This window comes from Poecile atricapillus, chromosome 21, assembly GCF_030490865.1.
Source record: "Poecile atricapillus isolate bPoeAtr1 chromosome 21, bPoeAtr1.hap1, whole genome shotgun sequence".
Taxonomy (NCBI): Eukaryota; Metazoa; Chordata; class Aves; order Passeriformes; family Paridae; genus Poecile; species Poecile atricapillus.
In genome coordinates this window covers 3,836,851-3,855,899 of record NC_081269.1, presented here as the reverse complement: position 1 = coordinate 3,855,899, position 19,049 = coordinate 3,836,851, and the positions used below count along the sequence as shown (strand labels likewise).

General features: G+C 42.6%; 1 protein-coding gene across 1 annotated transcript in view; it reads right to left on the bottom strand.

Moving 5' to 3' along the window:
• The window catches only part of TEX14 (testis expressed 14, intercellular bridge forming factor), a 29,582-nt gene that overhangs the window by 1,114 nt on the left and 9,419 nt on the right, over positions 1-19,049 (bottom strand). Inside the window, exons 7-30 of the mRNA XM_058854135.1 lie at positions 18,416-18,529; positions 17,980-18,103; positions 17,432-17,610; positions 16,805-16,956; positions 15,930-16,120; positions 15,596-15,746; positions 14,333-15,273; positions 13,553-13,656; positions 12,503-12,582; positions 11,459-11,725; positions 10,771-10,871; positions 10,373-10,486; positions 9,921-10,011; positions 9,115-9,205; positions 7,951-8,013; positions 6,798-6,922; positions 5,873-6,063; positions 4,548-4,599; positions 3,984-4,049; positions 3,186-3,263; positions 1,510-1,627; positions 1,248-1,343; positions 497-606; positions 69-132 (exon numbers count right to left, since the gene is read on the bottom strand). Coding sequence (XP_058710118.1) covers positions 69-132; positions 497-606; positions 1,248-1,343; positions 1,510-1,627; positions 3,186-3,263; positions 3,984-4,049; positions 4,548-4,599; positions 5,873-6,063; positions 6,798-6,922; positions 7,951-8,013; positions 9,115-9,205; positions 9,921-10,011; positions 10,373-10,486; positions 10,771-10,871; positions 11,459-11,725; positions 12,503-12,582; positions 13,553-13,656; positions 14,333-15,273; positions 15,596-15,746; positions 15,930-16,120; positions 16,805-16,956; positions 17,432-17,610; positions 17,980-18,103; positions 18,416-18,529 — 3,663 coding nt within the window. The remainder of the gene's footprint in view (positions 1-68; positions 133-496; positions 607-1,247; positions 1,344-1,509; positions 1,628-3,185; positions 3,264-3,983; positions 4,050-4,547; positions 4,600-5,872; positions 6,064-6,797; positions 6,923-7,950; positions 8,014-9,114; positions 9,206-9,920; positions 10,012-10,372; positions 10,487-10,770; positions 10,872-11,458; positions 11,726-12,502; positions 12,583-13,552; positions 13,657-14,332; positions 15,274-15,595; positions 15,747-15,929; positions 16,121-16,804; positions 16,957-17,431; positions 17,611-17,979; positions 18,104-18,415; positions 18,530-19,049) is intronic.

Sequence of the window (19,049 nt, the reverse complement as noted above, 5' to 3'; positions counted from 1 at the left end):
CAGGAATGCAGCTCATGCCACACATAAATTTCCAGCACAATTCCACTTTAACTCACAGAGAGTCTCACCTGAAGGGTGGAGCTGGAGTCAGCCACTGATGGGGGTGGAACTTCTGATCTTTGGGGTGCTCGTCTAAAACACCAGAGAAATTCAGTTCAGAACATGAAAGCCAAACAACACCCCAGAGACAGCAAGTGGATCAAGTGCTACAGGTTTCTCTGCCTGATCCATTCAGCCCCATTTGGAATCAGAGCCCAGGACCCTCGTGGTGATCAGAAACCAATCCTGGTTTCAGTCCCTGAAGCCCAATCCCAGCTCAGCAGTGGAGCTCTGACAGAAACCAGGGGCACAGCTGCTAATGCTGTCTAAAGACAGATATTGTCACACCCCCAGGCTTCTACATTTAAAAATCACCATCAATATTTTCAAAAGTAACCAGAGATTTGGAACATTTCAAACTCTGGGTGCATCCAGCAGCTCTACAGACAAAGAGCACCTGCTGAAGTCCCTGCACAGCTTCCTGGTGCTCTGCCTCCAGCCCAGGCTCCACTCTCCTCTACTCCATTCTTCCTTCCAGCATCTTCTGGATCCTGCAGGCTGGCAGCCCTTCAATGACAGAGTTTTCTGTATCATCCTCTCTTTTTTTTTTTTATTTTTTAACAGGATGAAACAGAAAATTGTGATGCCAAACACAAGAATGTCTCAAGTTCCTTAGTGAGATAGAGTTAGGGACGAGTTATGAGCACTCACTGTGGAGTTGTTCAGAGTTAGTGGGCTCTGATCTTTAGTTCTAAGAGGAAAAAAAGTTATTTGGGATATGAATCTTTTCCTTAAAATGATGTTTTCTGACATGTTCTTCAAATTCTCTAATATACTGCCATGAAAGCACAACCATTTTCAAAAATTCTTCTTTATAAAGAGCTTTCAAGACTCTGTTTTCTTCATGCACATTTTCTCTGTCTCAAAAAATTCCCCCATTCTGTCAAATTATCTCTGATTTCTGTGAAGACCAAGCACTGCCTTCCAAGCCTGTTGAATTATTTGCTTTCCACCTACAGGAAATTGTATTAACAAATCATTCTTTTCCCTCTCAATTTAGTAGGAGAGTTCACAATGATGTCTCCAGGCAAGTTCCCTGACACTCCACTCCCTAAGGAGTCACAGCCCATTTTCTGAGAAGTCCTGCACAGATCTGCACACACCACACAAAATAAACCCTTGAACACAAATATAAATTATCAGCTCACCCAAGAGTGTGTCCCTGAGGTTGTTCTTGGATCTCCTCATCTCCAGGAACTGCATGGAGCATTCTTTCCAAAATATCATCCAGACTGGAGTGAGCCCTGTTAAATAAAAGATTTCTAAGTAGTGGTGACAAGGTTCATGCTGCAAATTTCCAAATAAAACAGTCAAAAGGATATTTAGGGTTTTCTGTAAGCATTGAATCTTGCTAAAATTCTAAGTCTTTGTAACTCAAAGCCAAACATGCCTTCCCATCTTTTTTCATACCTTTCTGTATCCTCTGCTCGATTAAATGACTCCTTAGTCCATAAACTCTGATTTATCTTCTCATTTCTCTCAGATTCTTTTTCTGACTCTCTGTTTTCCATTGCAACTTGATCAGGAGCTATTCACATAAACAGCAAGATTTTAGTATCAAAGGAAGATAATAAAGACATTAAAATGTTGTTTTCTTTGCTACACTTGGGAAATTTCCAGTTGCCCACTTCTCAGTCACTCTTTTCTCATTGGCCTGATTTTTTACCAGATGAACAAAATCCCATTATCTGCAGCCAAAAGTGGCCAGCAGCGAGGCCCAGATAAATATTTCACTCCAACACATTTCCAGATTCACAGGACTCAACATTTTGTTTCCCACTGAAATAAAAAATGCATGTGGAAATGAATCTTTAATCTTTCCTTTTCCAATCCCAGATATGGGAGAGAAATCCAAGGGAAACCCGAACATGTCAGCTTGGTTTGCCTACTGATCAAAATCCAGTGATTTCCCCCTCAAAGACTTATCAGCAAGTTCTGTTCCCCACAGAAATCAGGGTGAGGGTTGGGCTTAGGGTGGAGAGAGTGAAAGACTCCAGGGGCTGGGAAGGGCATCCCATGGTGAATTTTCTCATCTGGAAATTCATGGTGATGGGGTTAAACTTAGGTTTAGGCTATTGGGGAATATTTCAGCCCCTTCTGCTGGGCTGTGATAAAAGGAAGCACGAGGCTGCCACAAGAAATGGGAGTCTGAAATAGCTGTGCTTTATGCAAATACAAGAAAACCACAGTGATTGAGCAGCCAGCAATAGCCTGCTGCAGTCCTCTCCCCCTAAAAACAAGAAGCTCCAATGAACTTCCATCCCTCAGGAAAAGACTTAACAAAGCTGTAGGATAACCAAACGTGTGCCAGCATCATTCTCAAGTGACTGTGCTATTTAGCTTTTTACAGACTTAACTCATGTTCTGCCTTTTTTCTTTTTTTTTTTTTTTTCCTTTTTTTGTCTGCTTTTTTTTTTTTTTTTTTACTGCTGCTCACTTTGTGACTCACTGGAGGGAAAAAAAAAAGCACAGCCTATAAACATTTAGGTTTTCTGCTCCTCTGACACGACTTGTTGTACATCTAAAAATGATTCCCACTTAGCACCATTTGCATTTGCAGCAGCACAAAGATTCACCACTCTGCTGTCTTTGTAACAGAGCAGGAAATACAATATTCATTACCCCAGTGGAAGCTATTTTCTTACTCTATGAAATCAGAGGCAGTATTTCATGCTGGAGAATTAGGAACATTAACAGGTAGGGTGCACTGGCCACTTTCTGAACTGAATCACCCTCCCAGAATGGAAACTTCAATGGATTTGACATCACCTGCCCACCACCTCTCCTCCTGTGGGTGTTGTCACCTGTGTTTGAACACAGCACAAGCTACAGTGGCATAATAAAAGCAGAAAATTAATTCTCATGGTTAGACCTGCAAACCTCCCACTGCAGCTCCCCGTGGACTTCAGAGGGAACACACAGGGAAAGGCAGCAAACACTGGTGGGGGCACCAAGCTAAAAACTGCAGTTTATTGTTCCAGCTGAACACACAGTGACGTGTTCAGAGAGAACTCAGAGGCATTTTGCAGCAAGGCAAAAAGAATTTTCTATTTTTAATCTCTACATTGGGACTGTTAGCAACAAACCATTCACTTGTACTCCTGAGTCTTGCAATCCCATTCCTTCCGAGTCTGGAGCGATGGAATCTTGCTGCTTTAAGTGTTCTGTTAAAAACAGCATTATTTCCATATTGATCTAGGTTGACTATACACTAAAGTACCATAAAACTTTATCCAACCCTAGAGGAAAACTTGTACATGATTTATAATTCTTTCATATCTTGACACACAAACTGCATCATTAATGCCATCATTAATGGCATCACTGATGATGCTGATCTCCACAGGTTCTTGTTTTGGTGAATGAGGAAATAAGGTCAGGATGGACATTTTAATTATCCCAATGTCTGCTGTTAATTTAGGAAGAGCTTAATGATGGATAAGCAAAGCAAACTCTTCTCCAACACCTTCCCTGTGAAAACCACACAGCATTTTTACACCTTCTGACTGGAGAGGTGTGTGAACACAAAAAGAAATGTAAATCACTGAGCTCTGCACAGACACCTGGGGGGTGCAGCTGCCTCCTCTAATGAGGAACACGAATTGCTCCAGGACACCTTTGAAAAATTCAGTGTACACAAATTCCTCTCTGTGTTAAACTCCACCTGCACTCAGTGTGCTGTCAGCAGCAGCAAGGAACCACTCAGAGAAATGCAGATCCTCCAAGAACTGCCAGTTATTTAAGCTGTTGATGCCCAACTTCCTAATCATTGACTGCAACTAATTTGGAAGCTCTGGTGTATTTTGCCAGTGAATGGTCTGGGAGAAATCCTGACTGAGCACAGCTGGAAAGCCTCCCACCGTTTGGGGTGAAGTGCCTCTTACCAATTTCATCCAGCAGCTCTTGGGCTGGTGGAGGCAGCTCATCAATGGAGAGGGGCTCTGAGAGTGCTGAGACAGAGAAAAAAAAATTCTAGTTAATTATCAGTGATTAATCCTTAATAACTGTGACACAGGCTTACACTCTGATAGCATCTTGCTTACATATTTCATTTAACACCCTGCACAAGCCTGGCTCATTCACATTTTATCAAATTTCCCTAAATAATTCCATAATGGAAAAATGAATTCAAGCCAGACTTGTGCATTCAGCTCCCAATGCTGTATCAGAAATTCGAGGCCTGTAATATTTACACTTTAAACAGAGGTTGATTTGGAGGTCAGAGTTCTTAGTCTGCAGGTGCAAACAGAAAATCCATAACCTAATTAGCACCAGCAGTACATGGTTGAGTGCAAAGCTGTTTATCCCTCTAAAAAGAGACATCCAGGAGCAAAAGAAGAAGGGGAAAAAAAGGAAAAATAATTAATAGACTGCTGTATTTCTTTTCAAACGCAATTCTCTGTTTATTGAACAATTTATTTTGGCTGGGGCTGGGATAAAAGACTTACCATGTTCCTGCCTGGTGTTTCTCAGGGATGAAGCAACTGGTGGCAACCCAACCTGTGTGAGATCAAACAGAATGAAACACAAGAAGATAAATTGAAAAATTGCTGATCTTCAATCCTCCCCTTCAACATCCTAAATCCAAAATTAGGTAGAACCTTCAATTAAAGCCTGAGCTGACCATTAAATTTTAAACTAATCTTTTAAATCAATCCAGAATATGAAAACAGAGCAAGACTGATGTGTCAAAAATTTTGCTAAGGTTGCTGTGCACTCTTATTTTAGCTGTGAGCTACCATCAGCTACATAATCTTTATTTCCACACTCTGAATGGATAATTGGATGGGAATTTTCTGACTGGGCAGTTCCAAGACTTCTTCAGTTCCCATTCTCTGCTGGAATCCTTCATTATTAAAGCCAGACAAATCTGTTAATCAGAAGAGCCCCCCGAAATTAAGAATTGGTCACCAGAGGCAAATCCCCACTGCCCTCAAAATGGGAATATGCACTTAATTCTAGAATAAGGTTTTGGACAAGAAGTGACAGCATCAGCAGAGCCACTCAGGGCAGCTTTGCCCTGTAAATGAATGTAATGAATGTAATGAATTCCAAATGTTGTGGCACAGGAGCAGGGTGGCACAGACCTGCCTGTGTCAGGTCAGCTGCACAATGAGCACTCGCTGCTGCCCTGCCTGAGCAAACTGATTCCAGCTTTGAACAACAACCCCAGCAGTGGAAATATTAACAAAGGTGAAAAGGCAAATATTTTATACCAAACTGTCTGCAAAGATAATTTGAGGTAATGCTGTGGCTCGGCACCTTCAGTGCCAAAAAGATCCGTGGAAATCGCTGCAGTGACTTTGGAAACTCTGCACTCCAAAGGGAGGGGCTCTGACACAACAAAACTGATGAGATTGGGCACATTTTATGTGCAGAAAAAGGACAAAGCCCTGAGCCAAGGGCTCCTTCAGCCCAAGCTTTTCGCAGGTTTTTCTCACTCTGGTGTTCCAAGATTCCAGAGGCTGGGAAATGGAAATTCCTTACAGCCAGAGAAGGGATGGAGGGCAGGGAAGGGCCACCCCGAGAGAGGCCAACATTTACAAGGGAGAGGAACCCAAATCTTTGCATAATCAGTGGCAACACTGCCTTGAAATCAAACAGGACTTTTCCCACTTTATCAACAGAGCCAGGACTCCAAAATACTCACAAAGACCTACAAGCATTTCTCTGCTTGCATTTATTTTTAGGAAAAGTATAGTCAAAAATATTTTTAAGGAACATTAAAAGAATATTTAAAGAAACTCTTGGCCTAAGTTATTTTCTGACTTACAGGCTCTTTCAGTCCAAATGGGAAAACTCTTGGAGCCACCACTGGAATTTCCATGCTCCTGTCCCCTTCACAGGCTGTGGTGAAAGTCTTGAATGCTGTGGAGGAGGTCTCTTGAGAGCAACAAAAGGAAGAATCTGAAGAAAATTCACGGCAGTGTTTGTATTTCTCAAAGGCTGATGGAAATCTTTCCCCTAGAATTAAAAAAAAAAAACCCAAAAAAAAAAAAACAGGGGGAAAAAAAAGAAAGGACAGCAAAACTGGAGAATTATTTTTGGAATTTTTTATGTTTATCACATTTCAACAGAAGCAGAATAAAGTTTAAAGGGAACAGGCACCTGCACAAGAAACTCTTGAGAAACTGTTACCCATAAAAGACCAAACTGAAAACCCAGGAGATCCACCTCACACAAAACTTTGCCAGCTGAGAAATTCCAGCCATTGTGTTACACCAAATTAATGAAGAAAAAGCAAATGTTAATTCAACCCCTCTTAAGCACTCCAGTGCAACAAACATTTATTGTATTATTTAACTTGTTACCAACACTCAAACCACACTGAGTGCTCATGAAATTGCCTTTAAAATGCTAAAATTCACGTGTATCAGTTCAAATTTGAATGACTTAATTTCTGATTTATGAAGGCTGCCAATGTCTTCCAGAGACCTTTCAGGCAGTGACTTTTTCAGCTGTGTCCCTGTGAATTCTCCTTTAATTCTATGTCTTTGTTGGAGAATGAGATTTCAAACAAGGGGAACAGCATTTCTTGTGGTTACTCATTGCAAGCCTGACATTTCTGCAGTGTCAATGGAGCACCCATGATTCACCTTGATGATTTTTACATCAAAAAGTCCTGGCAGAAAGGTCTGGCTGGCACAGAGAGGAGAAATCATTCCCTGTGAATCCTCTTTTTCCCCTCCCTGCATTACCTGAGCCCAGGGGGGTGCTGACACTGGCGGGAGCGTGGCTCAGCCGAGGTGTTTTACACTCCACACCCCTCTGGAAGTTCTGCTCACAGGGGATGCTGGACAAATCCTGAATATCTGCCACTGATCTGAATTATTGAGAGATGTTCTGACAGTTAGAATAGCCACTTCCTGCACCTGTGAATCACCAGATCCTGCTATTTTCAGCGTCTTGAAATTTTAATTTTGTGCAGTGTTATCTAGTTCACTGGAATGGAGGGAGATGTTCCCTTTGAAACTTCCCACAGGAATATTGGAAGGCCCAAAATCACCATCCTCAGGAATGTTGCAGAGGCAGAAAAGGTTAATTATTTGCTTCCCCTTCCTTTCCAGGATTTTTTAAATAATCCTCCTATAAAACCAGCTCAGGAAGCTGCTTCCAGAAATGGCAGGAACTCCAAATGTGAACCAAAAGGCAGAAAAATTCCCCAAAGCCAAGGGAAAACCTCAAGGGTTAACAAAATTTAATGAGCCATTAATTAAGACTAAATGTAGGTCTTGGGAGCATTTAAAAGAATGATAAACTGAGACTGCTGAAGATCTGCACAGGCACTGAAACACCCCCAAGTGAAAAAAATGAAATCCAAATTGATCAAATTTTGAGGAGATACACCCTGGATTACATCGTCCTCAAAGGCCAAGAAAAGAACAGACACCTCCTGTACATCAGTAATTTTATGCAAATCTCCATTAGCTGTAAAAATAAATTAACTTCATTAGTTGAGTCACAAACATATTCTGCTAATTTTTTTTTCCCCTGAAAATCACAGGGCTATTTCCGTAATAAAATTTATTTGGCTCCACACGAGCAATTTGCTCTTTAAAGTGATTTTATTTCCCCTGTGCCATATGGAGAGAAGGAACGAGGAATCCTCACACTTTAATGGGAAGAAGAACACCCAGATTAACAGCAAGTTAATTACTTCTGAATATGAAAATATTTCCAACTAAGGACAACTCTTTTACACCAATCTCACAACTTTTCACAGGAAAATACTCTCTCAATACTCTGGAGAGTTTTCTCTTGGTCTGGCTCATCTCCCTGTCTTGCACCAACACAAAATTCTTTAGTTAATGACCAATCTGCTGAAGTTTTGCTATAAAATGTGGCTCTTACACATCTTTTTCTTGGCATTCTTCCTGTGGCTCCCACAGTGTCGCTTCTCGTGCTGCATCCACACTGAAACGAGCGAGGAAAGGTCATATTCACCCTCAGAAAATTATGGAAATAGAAGGATTTGGTTTCCTTTTTCTCAGGAAGTTTAAGCACTACCTTCTCTCTGAGGTGGACTGCAGCTCATAAACACTTTTTGCTTAAAACCTTAGAATGTGGAGACTGGTAAAAAGTGTAATTTTAAACAGATTAAGGATCTGTTAAAACTTTTAATCGACATTTGCAGCTCCAGAACAAAACTGAAATGAAAGAACCCAAAATCTAGGAATCCACACCACTCCATTGTTTCATCATCCTTTGATCTGTCTCAGATTATGCCAAACCCACCCAAGGTCAAAGAGGATTAGGCAGATGCTCAGAGAGCAACATCCCCTCTGTCCTGCTGCCAAAGTCCCTGAGTGAAGGGAGCAACCAAAACCATTCTTTTTTTATCCTAAAGCTGAATGATTTCCACTGCTGGTGCCTCCCTTTGGCCCAGGGAACTCAGCTCCTGTTTGGGGAGGAGGGAGCCCAGCCCTGACAGTCACAGAGCTCTGGCCAAATTCTCCCCATGCTGGTAAAATACAAAATTTACAGGACAAAAACCCCTCCTGTTTTTCAGAGACAGCCAAATCTCCAAGAGTTCAGAGTCTGCCAAACCTGATGTTACCCCCAGGCAAGATCCAGTCAACATTCCTGCACTGGGCTGATCCCGTGGGATTGGAAAAGGCAGGATCTTCATGGCACTCCAGCTCCACAACCAAAGCACAACAGAATTAAAGCAGATGACTGAAGCCTTCATCTGAATTATCTTTGCTCCATTTCAGGCTGTGGTTTATCAGTGGAAAAGGAATTGTGATATGTACACTGCTTTTTTTTTTTCTTATTTTAGCTCCCTCATTAAGGCAAAAAAACCCCACCAAACTCTGCAAAAAGACAAAACCCCTTGAGACCTGTGAAAAGCCCTTTTCATATTCTCTTAGCAAGGAGCTGAGTTATGTAGATAATCATTAAAAACCATCACTGGCATCTTATTTGAATATTAGATATATAAGCAGAATTAATGAAGAGAGCACACTTTAAAAGCTAATTTATGCCTGAAGGAACAATGAAAATGAGTTTTTCTACCTGGCTCCAGGCATTTGGCTCAGCTGATTCACTCCCAGCTTGTTACTGCCACTGCTCTGTGGTGTTGTGCTGCAGAATAGTATTTTTCCTCCTGAATACAAATAACAAATGTTCCCTGTTATTGGCTTTTGCAAATACAAAAGAAAACAAAACAACTCATTGAACAGGAAATTGTGACTTTATTAAATTTTTTTTTTATTATTTTTTTTTGTCTGAGTTCTTGCGACCTTTGTTGTTATCGAGAGACAAATGTGTTTTAAAGATGCATTTTCATAAACATGGCACAGCTGCCAGACAGGCACTGAAGCACTGGGGAATATCACAACATTTACAAATTTGAGCTAAAAGAGACAGCAGAGTAAGGAAACAATGATTCTTCCATTATTCTGCACACGCACTCTGTCAGCTCTCACTGTTTTTAAACCCAAGATCCTCCCAGCAATGAGAATATTAATGTGTAAATACAACTCTAATTCAGTTTCCAGCACCACAGCAAGTTGCATAAAAAGATTAAACTTAGCCCCAGGGTAAAAATAAAAAGGTTTCAAACAAGTTTTTGTTTTGGCTTTTTAACTGAAACACAGCAAAGTACATAAACACTGCATCTGAAATCATTTCAGGCACTGCAATGCCCAAACCAAAATCCTAAGTGTCCTGAACTTTCCCAAAAATAATGAGGAATAGGAGATCAATTGAGCCTGAAGAATGAAGGTCCAGCCTTGTGACAGGAAAGCTGCTGGCAAAAATTTCAATGCAACAATTCCATGTCCCTGACTCACAAGTGCTTCAAGGAAAAGGACATTTACCTGGAGCCTGAATTCCTGATGCTGCATCTCCAGGTAATTTCTGTAAAAATCCTGCATAAACGTCTTCTGATTTGCCCTCAGAATTTGAGGTCTGAAAAGGGGAAAAAAAGAAATTAATTCAATTTTTGACAGAGCAGCAGCAAAGGGCAGGACAACCCTCACAGGATGATGTTCCTGATAATGAGTGGAGAGAAAAACTTTCCAGGAGCTCCTCATCAAACAGCCCAGATTTGATTTAACAGTAAAATAGAAAAGTTTTGCATCTTCCAGAAATTAATGGAGATTAATTGACTTACTCTTACCTAAATCCTTATTTGCAGGTACTATTTCAAAAGAAAAGAATAATAATGAAAAAAAAAATCTCCCATTTTCCACAGCTCTCTTCAAATCAAATGAGAGCACAATTAAACCACATTGTGTAGCCAATGTCCAAAAAAAAATGTTCTTTTTACCTCTGCTTCTGACCTTCCCTCAAGAGCAGGAGAAAGGAAATAATCAGGAGTGAAGAATTCTTCAGTCACATCAGGAGCTGAGTTAAGAGAACCATGTAATTCCCTTGAATGTCCCTGTTAAAGACATCATCACCTGAGATATCTCACTCTCTATTTATAAAAAATACATATTTCAGCCAATAAAAACCACTGAAATTCTGAAATTCTATTTAATTTGTTCACTGGCTTTCAACCCACATCCTGCTCCTTGCATTACCTTTGTTTATAACACAAAGTAACCATAAAAAGGGGGAAGGAGGAGGGGAATTGTTACTCAGATCAGCTCAGGATGCAACACCAGGCTAAACTTTTCCACAGAGAAGCAGCTGCCACTAAATTCCTTGGATTTCTGTACATACTCTAGAGAGATTCTCAGCTTGCTGAGGAAGGAGTGAACTCTCAGGAATGGCTGTTCCAGACTCTGCTTGCTCATCTGGTGCTGGGGACTGGCAGCTCCTCCCTAGGATGTCAGAATGGAACAAAATTATTAAGCAAAAAAAAAACCCAAAACAAAGACGTGAAGTGAGTGATCTGAGGCACTGCTGAATATCAATGAGAGCAGACAGTGACACTAATTGTCTGTCAGGAACACGGAGGAATAATGACATTTAAATGCTCACCTCATTAATTAATCTAAGTAGGGGAACCTTGCCCTGTTCCTTTGTCCAGAACTTTTTCAAAAGCTTTACCTACTAAGCTGCTCCAGGAAAAAAAAAAGAAAAAGTAAAAGCAGATGTGTGTGGTGAGACTGGAAGAAATAAAAGTGTGAAAGCACACTCAAGGGTCTGAAAGCTTTGGGTTTCTCATGCTGATAACAATAGTCAGTGATGATGAAGGCTCCAAGCTCCTTCCCTCCACCTATTAACACCTAATACTCATCTCTATTTATGCCCATCAAGGAGTGACTGACTTGCTCTGAGGGCAAAACTCTGGAAGATAAAATGGACAATTCTTGTAAAAAAAAAATAAAAAATCACAGCAGCTGAAATCTGACTGGAAATGGAAGGAGACAAAAAGAGAGCAGAGAGTTTTCTCTCTCAGCCTCACCTGTGGAACTCGTGAGTGCAGGCTCCAGGTCGCTCTCCCCAGATTCAGTTCTATCCTCAGTGCCCAGGTCCCAGGTCTCAGCAGCCTCAGGTGGCTGCCAGCCACTCCTCTGCTGGTCCTGGCTGTGTGGGGCTGCAGCAGGGACCTGCTGCGAGGTTTCCTTGGCACTTTCTGCTTCACTTTCAGACGTGCATTCACTGGCAGGGTATGGACAGCTGAGCCCCAGCCGTCCTGAGACTGCTCTTCTGGCCAACTGCTCCACTTCAGCTACACAAAAAGAACAAAATTACCACTTCACACCACAGAATCTGGACCCACTCCACAGAATCTGGACCCACTCCACAGAATCTGGACCCACACCACAGAATCTGGACCCACACCACAGAATCTGGACCCACTCCTCAGAATCTGGACCCACTCCACAGAATCTGGACCCACACCACAGAATCTGGACCCACTCCACAGAATCTGGACCCACTCCTCAGAATCTGGACCCACACCACAGAATCTGGACCCTCAAAGCATCCCCTGAGTTTCCTTGTGCCTTGGAATTGGTTCATTGAAGAAATGGAAATGTTAGAGCTGGTAGCACGACAGCCTTTGTCATGAAAAGAGCTGAACACTTCCTTCCATCTTAAATAAATCTTAAAACCTGCACAAATTGCTTAACTCAAGTGTCTCCAGGAACAGGTTTTGTTAGTCTGACTCTCTATTATCCGTGCCCGTGCTGCCATCCACTGGGCACTGCCATCCCTGCCCTTCCTGCATCCACACACCATCCAAAACCAGGCTAGAAATTCCTTCAGCTCCATCAACCCAACGTGCCTGGGATTATTTTATGCCCAGAATGTGCAAGACACGGGATCCCACTCGCTTGGATTCCATCCAAGAACCACCTCACAGAGCTTCAGCAATTCAGGCACAGAGACCTCTCCTCGTGTGTTGAGTTTAATGCACTGCACTGCAGCGAGATTTCTGATATTGATGCTGATTTAACACTGATTTAACACTGCTTTAACACTGATTTAACACTGATTTACTCACTCCTCCATCCTGACTGCATCACCCTCTTCTTCTCCCTCTTTTTTTTGCTGCAGAATTCAGCCCTTGGTTTTGAATGGCACCTGCAGTAAATGATCACGAAATGCACAAACTCCTTTAGAGCACGAGCATATTGTGTCAAGTATTCCCCAGCCAGGAAAAGGCTCCAAGTTGTTTTAACATTAATTAGAGCACGTGTGCTCTCAGCCTTTTAACAACCCAGCAGAACCAGCAGATTGAGCAGCCAGAAGCTTGGAAAGCACAGACAATTATTTAGGTCTATTCTAGATTAACCAGACATTCAGCTCTGCATCTCAGAGCTGGCAGCTGCCTTCAGATGCTGCAGCTCCCAAAATCACACCATGGATGATGTGGGGATTGTTTTATTGAGGTGATCACAGTTTCAGAGCTGGACAACAACGACTCTCCCAGCAGAGTTCACTGCCTGACCTTCACTGACCATGTCAGCACCTGGAATATTTCTGTTCTAACCTTTACCAACAGGTCTTTCTGATCCCAATGGATCATGGATTAATTTTAAGTTTAAAGTGTAAGTTTAACTTCAACAGTTTTCCTGATTTGACCAAACACTGAAAGAATTGTCTGTCCCCCTCTTTTCAACATGAATCTGCACAAGTTTTGCCAGGTAATTTCAACATGTGCTTTCCATTCATGCTTAAAAACACAAAGAGATGACTTTAAAAGTATTTATACTGGGAATTGAAGGAGGCTGTGCCCAGAGAGGAGAACCACCTCTATTAATATCTTCCCAGATTTCCCTCCTTAGGCACTGGTACAGTTTTGGACCACTGACCTCCACCCCAGAGGCATGTGAAATCTTTTTTCACACCATTCTTTACCACAAAGTGCCCTGTCACAGCAGCTCTGCAGCTGACAGTGACTCACAGCAGGCTCCTCTCTGTACAGATGGCTTTTGCCTTACTGAGGAACATTTAATGCCAGCCTTGATCCTGATGTGCCTCCTTCTGACAGCGTCTCTCTCCAGATGAATCTGTCAGAATTAACTCTTCTATGAATAAAATCAAAACTCACCACTTCTCCTCTTCCCTTCTTGCTGCAGGATGTGAATCAGCTCCTCTCTGACACTGCAAGTTGAACTTTTTTTGGCACCTCGAAGCCACGTGTGGGAGGAAATGCTGAAATGAGTCCAACAAGCCATGATTCAGCACACTCTGGGCATTCTGCTAATTACTGCCTGAGCTGTCTGGGAGGTAGCCTAAGAACAGGACAGCACAAACTTTATACCCTGAGTTCTATTTTAGCTGCTCTGCTCGGGAGAAAGGATGACAACTCCAGGCCTCAGCCTAACAAAATCTGCCCTGGATTTATGGCAGGTTTCAGGTGCAGGAAGACAATCAAAATGTGCAGCTTCCAGGGAGATGAGTGGACCTGAATGACTCAAGAGTATCCCCACAGGAGGTATGTACCTGAATTTCTCTCTTTCTCTTTGGTCCATGTATTTAATAATGAAAGTGATCCAGAAACCCTTCCCAATAACAGCTTAGGCCTCAACACAATCAAAAATACTTCTCCACTGGCCTTTTTCCCAGGAGCCCCATCTCCATTTGAGTGCAGGATTTGGATTTTAACCCCACCCTGAGCCACTGGATCAGTATTACCCTGGGAGGACTGGAGAGAAAGAGGAAATGCTACAATTGCACTGCTGGGCTGTTTTCATTCCTGCATATAACACACACAAATACCTTTCAAAGGACAAATTCACCCTTCCTCTTGAGCACCACCCATCCCTGCATCTCTTTGCCTGCTGAGGAACACAGAAATGATAACCAGGCCCCCTGCTCAACACTTTACCTCCTGGTTCAGGCTCACTTCATCATCCAGGCCTCTGCCCCCGCTGCAGCCCGGATCACAACGGCTGCCTGCAATTTTGCTCTTCCACTTCTCATTTTGAATTGCCTCTCTTTCCTTGGCTGTCTTTGGAACAGCCTGGAAGCTGTCTCTGCCTGGTGCCTGACACCTTAATGGTGGTGGAATGTAGTCCCTGGAGGGTGGACCTACAGCCTTGTGTAAAAAAATATCAACTCCAGAAAAAGCCTTATTGGTATTCTGGGAAGGCCCATCAGGCCCATTCCAGCATCTTCCTTGAGAACTTTCCTTAGGAATCAGATTCATCCTGCTTTCCTGGAGCAGCTTCTTCTGCTCTCCTATGGCATTGAGCCTGTCCAGGATCTCCTCTGTCCTGCTCAGGCAATCTCCTGCCTGCTGCACCATGCTCTGCATGATCTTGACGTCAAGGACGCATTTGCTGATGTGCTGGTCGCTTTGGGAAGGGCTGCTCAGCCTCCTGCCAGCATCTCCTCTCACCTGGGACAGGGCTGAGGCTTCTCTCACCCTTTCCTCTTCTTCTTCCTCCGTTTCTTCCTCCTCCTCCTCTCCAGTGAACCCCATGCTGGACACCAAGGATTCCCCTTCCTCCTCATCCTCCCACTGGCTCTGATCTCCCTCCTTTCTCTGCCTTTCTGCATCCTTTGGAGCATGGCCTAATCCAGGTCCTTCTTCCAGGGAATCTTGGGGACCTTCTGGATAACTGGCCATGATTTCATTCATCTCAAAGCTGTACAGGCTCTCATCCACATCACTCTCACTGGAGCGAGAAGCTCCTGTCTGCACTTCAGAGGAGACATCGGGGCTTGTGTCCTGTGCAGCTGGCTCTGCGCTGGCTGCTGCCTCCTGCACCACCACAGCACTGCTCTCCCTGGGGAAAACAGAGCCTGTGGGGGCAGAAAAGCCACCTGAAAAATTCAATTTGAAACATTAAATCGCTTCTCCAGAAATCCGACAGCCGTGCTGCTTTGGCACGTTGAGGAGTTAATTCTGGAAATTTAGAAATTCCAGATTTGCAAGCATTTGACACCTCTGCTGAAAACTGTGCCTGAACAAAACAGATTTAGAGTCTTGAGTCCACATTAACAATTTACTGGCAGCTAAAATCCAAAGCCAACTGCTTCCTATTTTCAACCCACATCATAAAATCTGTGAGTGCTCCCATTTCAATGATTTTCAGACTGAGGAACACATGAAGGACACAGTGACATCCTGCTCCAAGAAACTCACCAGCCTTGCTTATCTCTTTTTCCTGGAATTCCACTGTCCTCTTCTGGAAGCTAAAAGCTGATGCCCAGCAGATGTTCACATCTGCAAGAACAGCAGATCTCTGTGCTTTGGGTATTCCACCAGCATGGCCACTTTCAGACTTAACCAAATCCTGTAAAATAAAACAAAAATGGAGTAAAATACAATTGTATTTGACAGTTCTGTGCCTCTGCCTGCTCTTCTGAGGGGGTTCAGCTCCATGAGCAGAACACTGAGTGCTGGATCACTTCCTCTAGACTGAAGCAGAACAACTTGAATCTGAATATCCATCAAATATTAGAATGCTGGAAATCACCTTTAAGTCATTTTTCAGGATATATTGAATATCCTGAAGTTTCATGGAGCGGTTCCTCTGTTTGGGTTCCAGCCCTGACTTGACAACTTCATAATAGATCAGGGGGAGCCTGACATCTGCTTCCAGCTGCTCCCCTGAAAGGATGAGCTGCTTAACAGCTGAGTCTTCCACACCCTTCCAGGGAGGGCTCTCTGAAAGACACAAGTACAGACTTTATGTCACCAGCTGTACGTTAATGTTAATGGAAATTGAAAAAAAAAAATCTAAAAAAAAAAGAATATCACATTATTCCCTGTCCATTCCCTAATTCACAACTAAAAACAAGCACTGGCATCTCCTCCCTGTCTTATTCCAACACAAGATGCTTTCAAGGGAGCTGACAGCAATATCTAGAGGAGAGTGACACTGCAAACAACCCTGCTCTGGATTCTTCATTGGGATTAATTTTTAGAGTAATTGTTTATCCCATTTCACTGTCAGAATAGTCAAAGTGAAGAACAGAACAGACATTATCTGTAATAACAGCAACAGTGCATTATAATAATACAGTAACAATAACTTATCTCTAAGTTAACACAGAGATCAAAAACATGAAAGCTGCACAAGCTTGTTTTGAACACTGAAAAGACTTAATTGAATGTTTTGCTGTGCTGGTATGAAGAAGAAAAATAATCAGCAAAACACCACTATATGTCTGTAATATCCACCATTAATTTCATCCTTTAGCCACAGAATTTTAAGTTTTCTGATCACATTTTACAGGAGGTCTCAATAATCTTTGTTATTGTCATTAATATTTGGGGGTTTTTGCCTGGTTCATTTTTTAATGAGAATTTTTTAAGTGAAACCATCCCAGCCCAAAGCTGTGCATTCACCTGTCAAGGCTTCCTGCAGCACTGCACAGAAGCTGTAAACATCTGATTTGACTGTCCCAGGTTTCTCCAGGATTATTTCAGGGGAACACCAGCGGAACAGCTGAACTGGGACAGGAATTCGGGTCAGGTCACTGTGCTCTCCACTGTCCTTGCTGCAAAAAGGGAAAAAATTGTAAATTAGGACATACAACACATTCAGCTACAAGGTTTTTATTTAGGAATTAAACACCTGAGTGTGTTACAGCTTTTAGTTTAACACATAAAAGGTTCAGGGCATGTCTGCAAATAGAAATGTGACGGAAATGCCTTCATTTACTTCAAAATCAAAAGATTTTCTGGAGAAAGCAACACCTCCTTTAATGACTTAAGAACTAAAAACAAGCTGAACTTCTCCCAGCATGAGCTTTACAAACAACCCTTTAGTTCTGACCATGGATAAAACACAGGAAGCCTGAAAAAAAAAAAAAATTTGTTCTACAGTGTGTCTAGGGGATAATTTCAGTAGTAATTTACTGAGATGAAAATAAATACTCTTTGTCTAATTGGTGGCACCTAATTACCACCAGTTTAACGAGGTTTTGGATGTTCAACCCCTCATTTCCCAGCAGCCCTGAGGAAGTTTTTCACCTCTCTATCATGTACTCCAGGTTGCAGAGCTTGGCCTCCCCAGAGGACACAATTTGGATGGCATAGGAGGAGAGGGAGCGGTGGATAAATCCCCGGGAGTGCAGGAAACGCAGAGCGTCGATGATCTGGAGCAAAATGTGCAAAATGGTCTCTGTCTGCAGCACTGGGAATTCTGTACGCTGGGAAAACAGCCCCAAAAGCACCAAATTAGCATGGCAAGTCTTTAAACTTGATGTGAGAGACAGTTGTTCTTATTTATTATTGTTATTATTTGCTGCAGAAGGCAGCAAATGTGAAATTTATTGGAGGAAAAGGAGGAAATTCTTTTTTTTTTTGTTCTCAACGCCAAACCTAATAACAGCACCTTAAAAAGAAGAGAAAAATATCAAATGACAACAAGAAAACACAGATATATCGATTTAAAAAATAAGAAAAAGACCCAGAAACTCAGATACAGACTGAGGATTTTGTCTTCTTGAGGAAAGATGTTAGAGGTAGTCACTAAACTTCTGATGAACAATTATTTGAAATTCAAGCACTGCAGTTACCCTTTCATGGAGGATGCTGTAGAGAGAGCCAAAGTGAACCCTCTCATACACCAAACGAGTTCTCTCCAGGTCACTGGACAGACAAACAGACATCAGCTGCAGCAAGTGAGGGTGGCGGAGTTTGCTGCAAAGGGAGAGGGAAAGGCAAATTTGCAAGGCAAATGTGAGACAAAAAGAAGGAAAGTCCTGGCCTGCTCAGTGTTTTTATCACTATGACATGAATGTTGGGTTTTCACTGGAATGCATCTCAGTGTAAATGTATTTTTCACTGAATTACTCGATTTTAAAAGATCAGGGGAGTGGGAAGGAAACTGTATTTCTTATCTGGGGAAGAAGTGCAACCCCAACCTCACACTCCTGAGGTAAATCCCAATCCTCCCGAGGTAAATCCCATCCCTCCCATCCCTGGAGACCCAAAGCCCAGCTCCCATCCCACCTGCTGTGTTCCTGCTCTGCCAGGAGGAGATCAGCCAGGCGCAGCTTCCAGCAGTTCTGCTGGGGCTGGAAGCTCAGCTCCTTCACTGTCACTCTGCTGCCTCCCCACACCAAGCTACAACAACAAGAGGGATTTGGACCAGAAGCTTCCAGCAGTGTTTTTCCTCTTTTTTTCCCAGTTATGGGGTTATTTATTGAGAATTTGGTGGTGCTCTGCTGCTGCCTGCCGCTGGCAGGAACTTAAATTTGAGGGTCCTGCTCTTCCAAACTGACAATAAACTCATCCTGCTAAAGGCTGGTGGAGCAGGAAAAGTTCACTGCCCAAAATCCCACCCCTTCCACCAGGAATTCCCTTCACCAAGGCCATCAGTGACACAAATCAGAGTTCTGGGGAGATTAAATCACCAATTTGTCAATTCTCTGTCTGCCTCTGAGACACAACCACTTGCTTAACAAACAACAATTAGACAAGACTATATCACTGTAATTATTACCAATAATTACAACAATCACATGATACCAAAGACTTTAAATAAATGCACGGCCTGCCCTTGCAATTCTCATTTCACCACAGGTTTGAGCAAGTGGGCTGCACACCTGGATATCCAGAGGAGATCCTGGACTAAGATTTACAA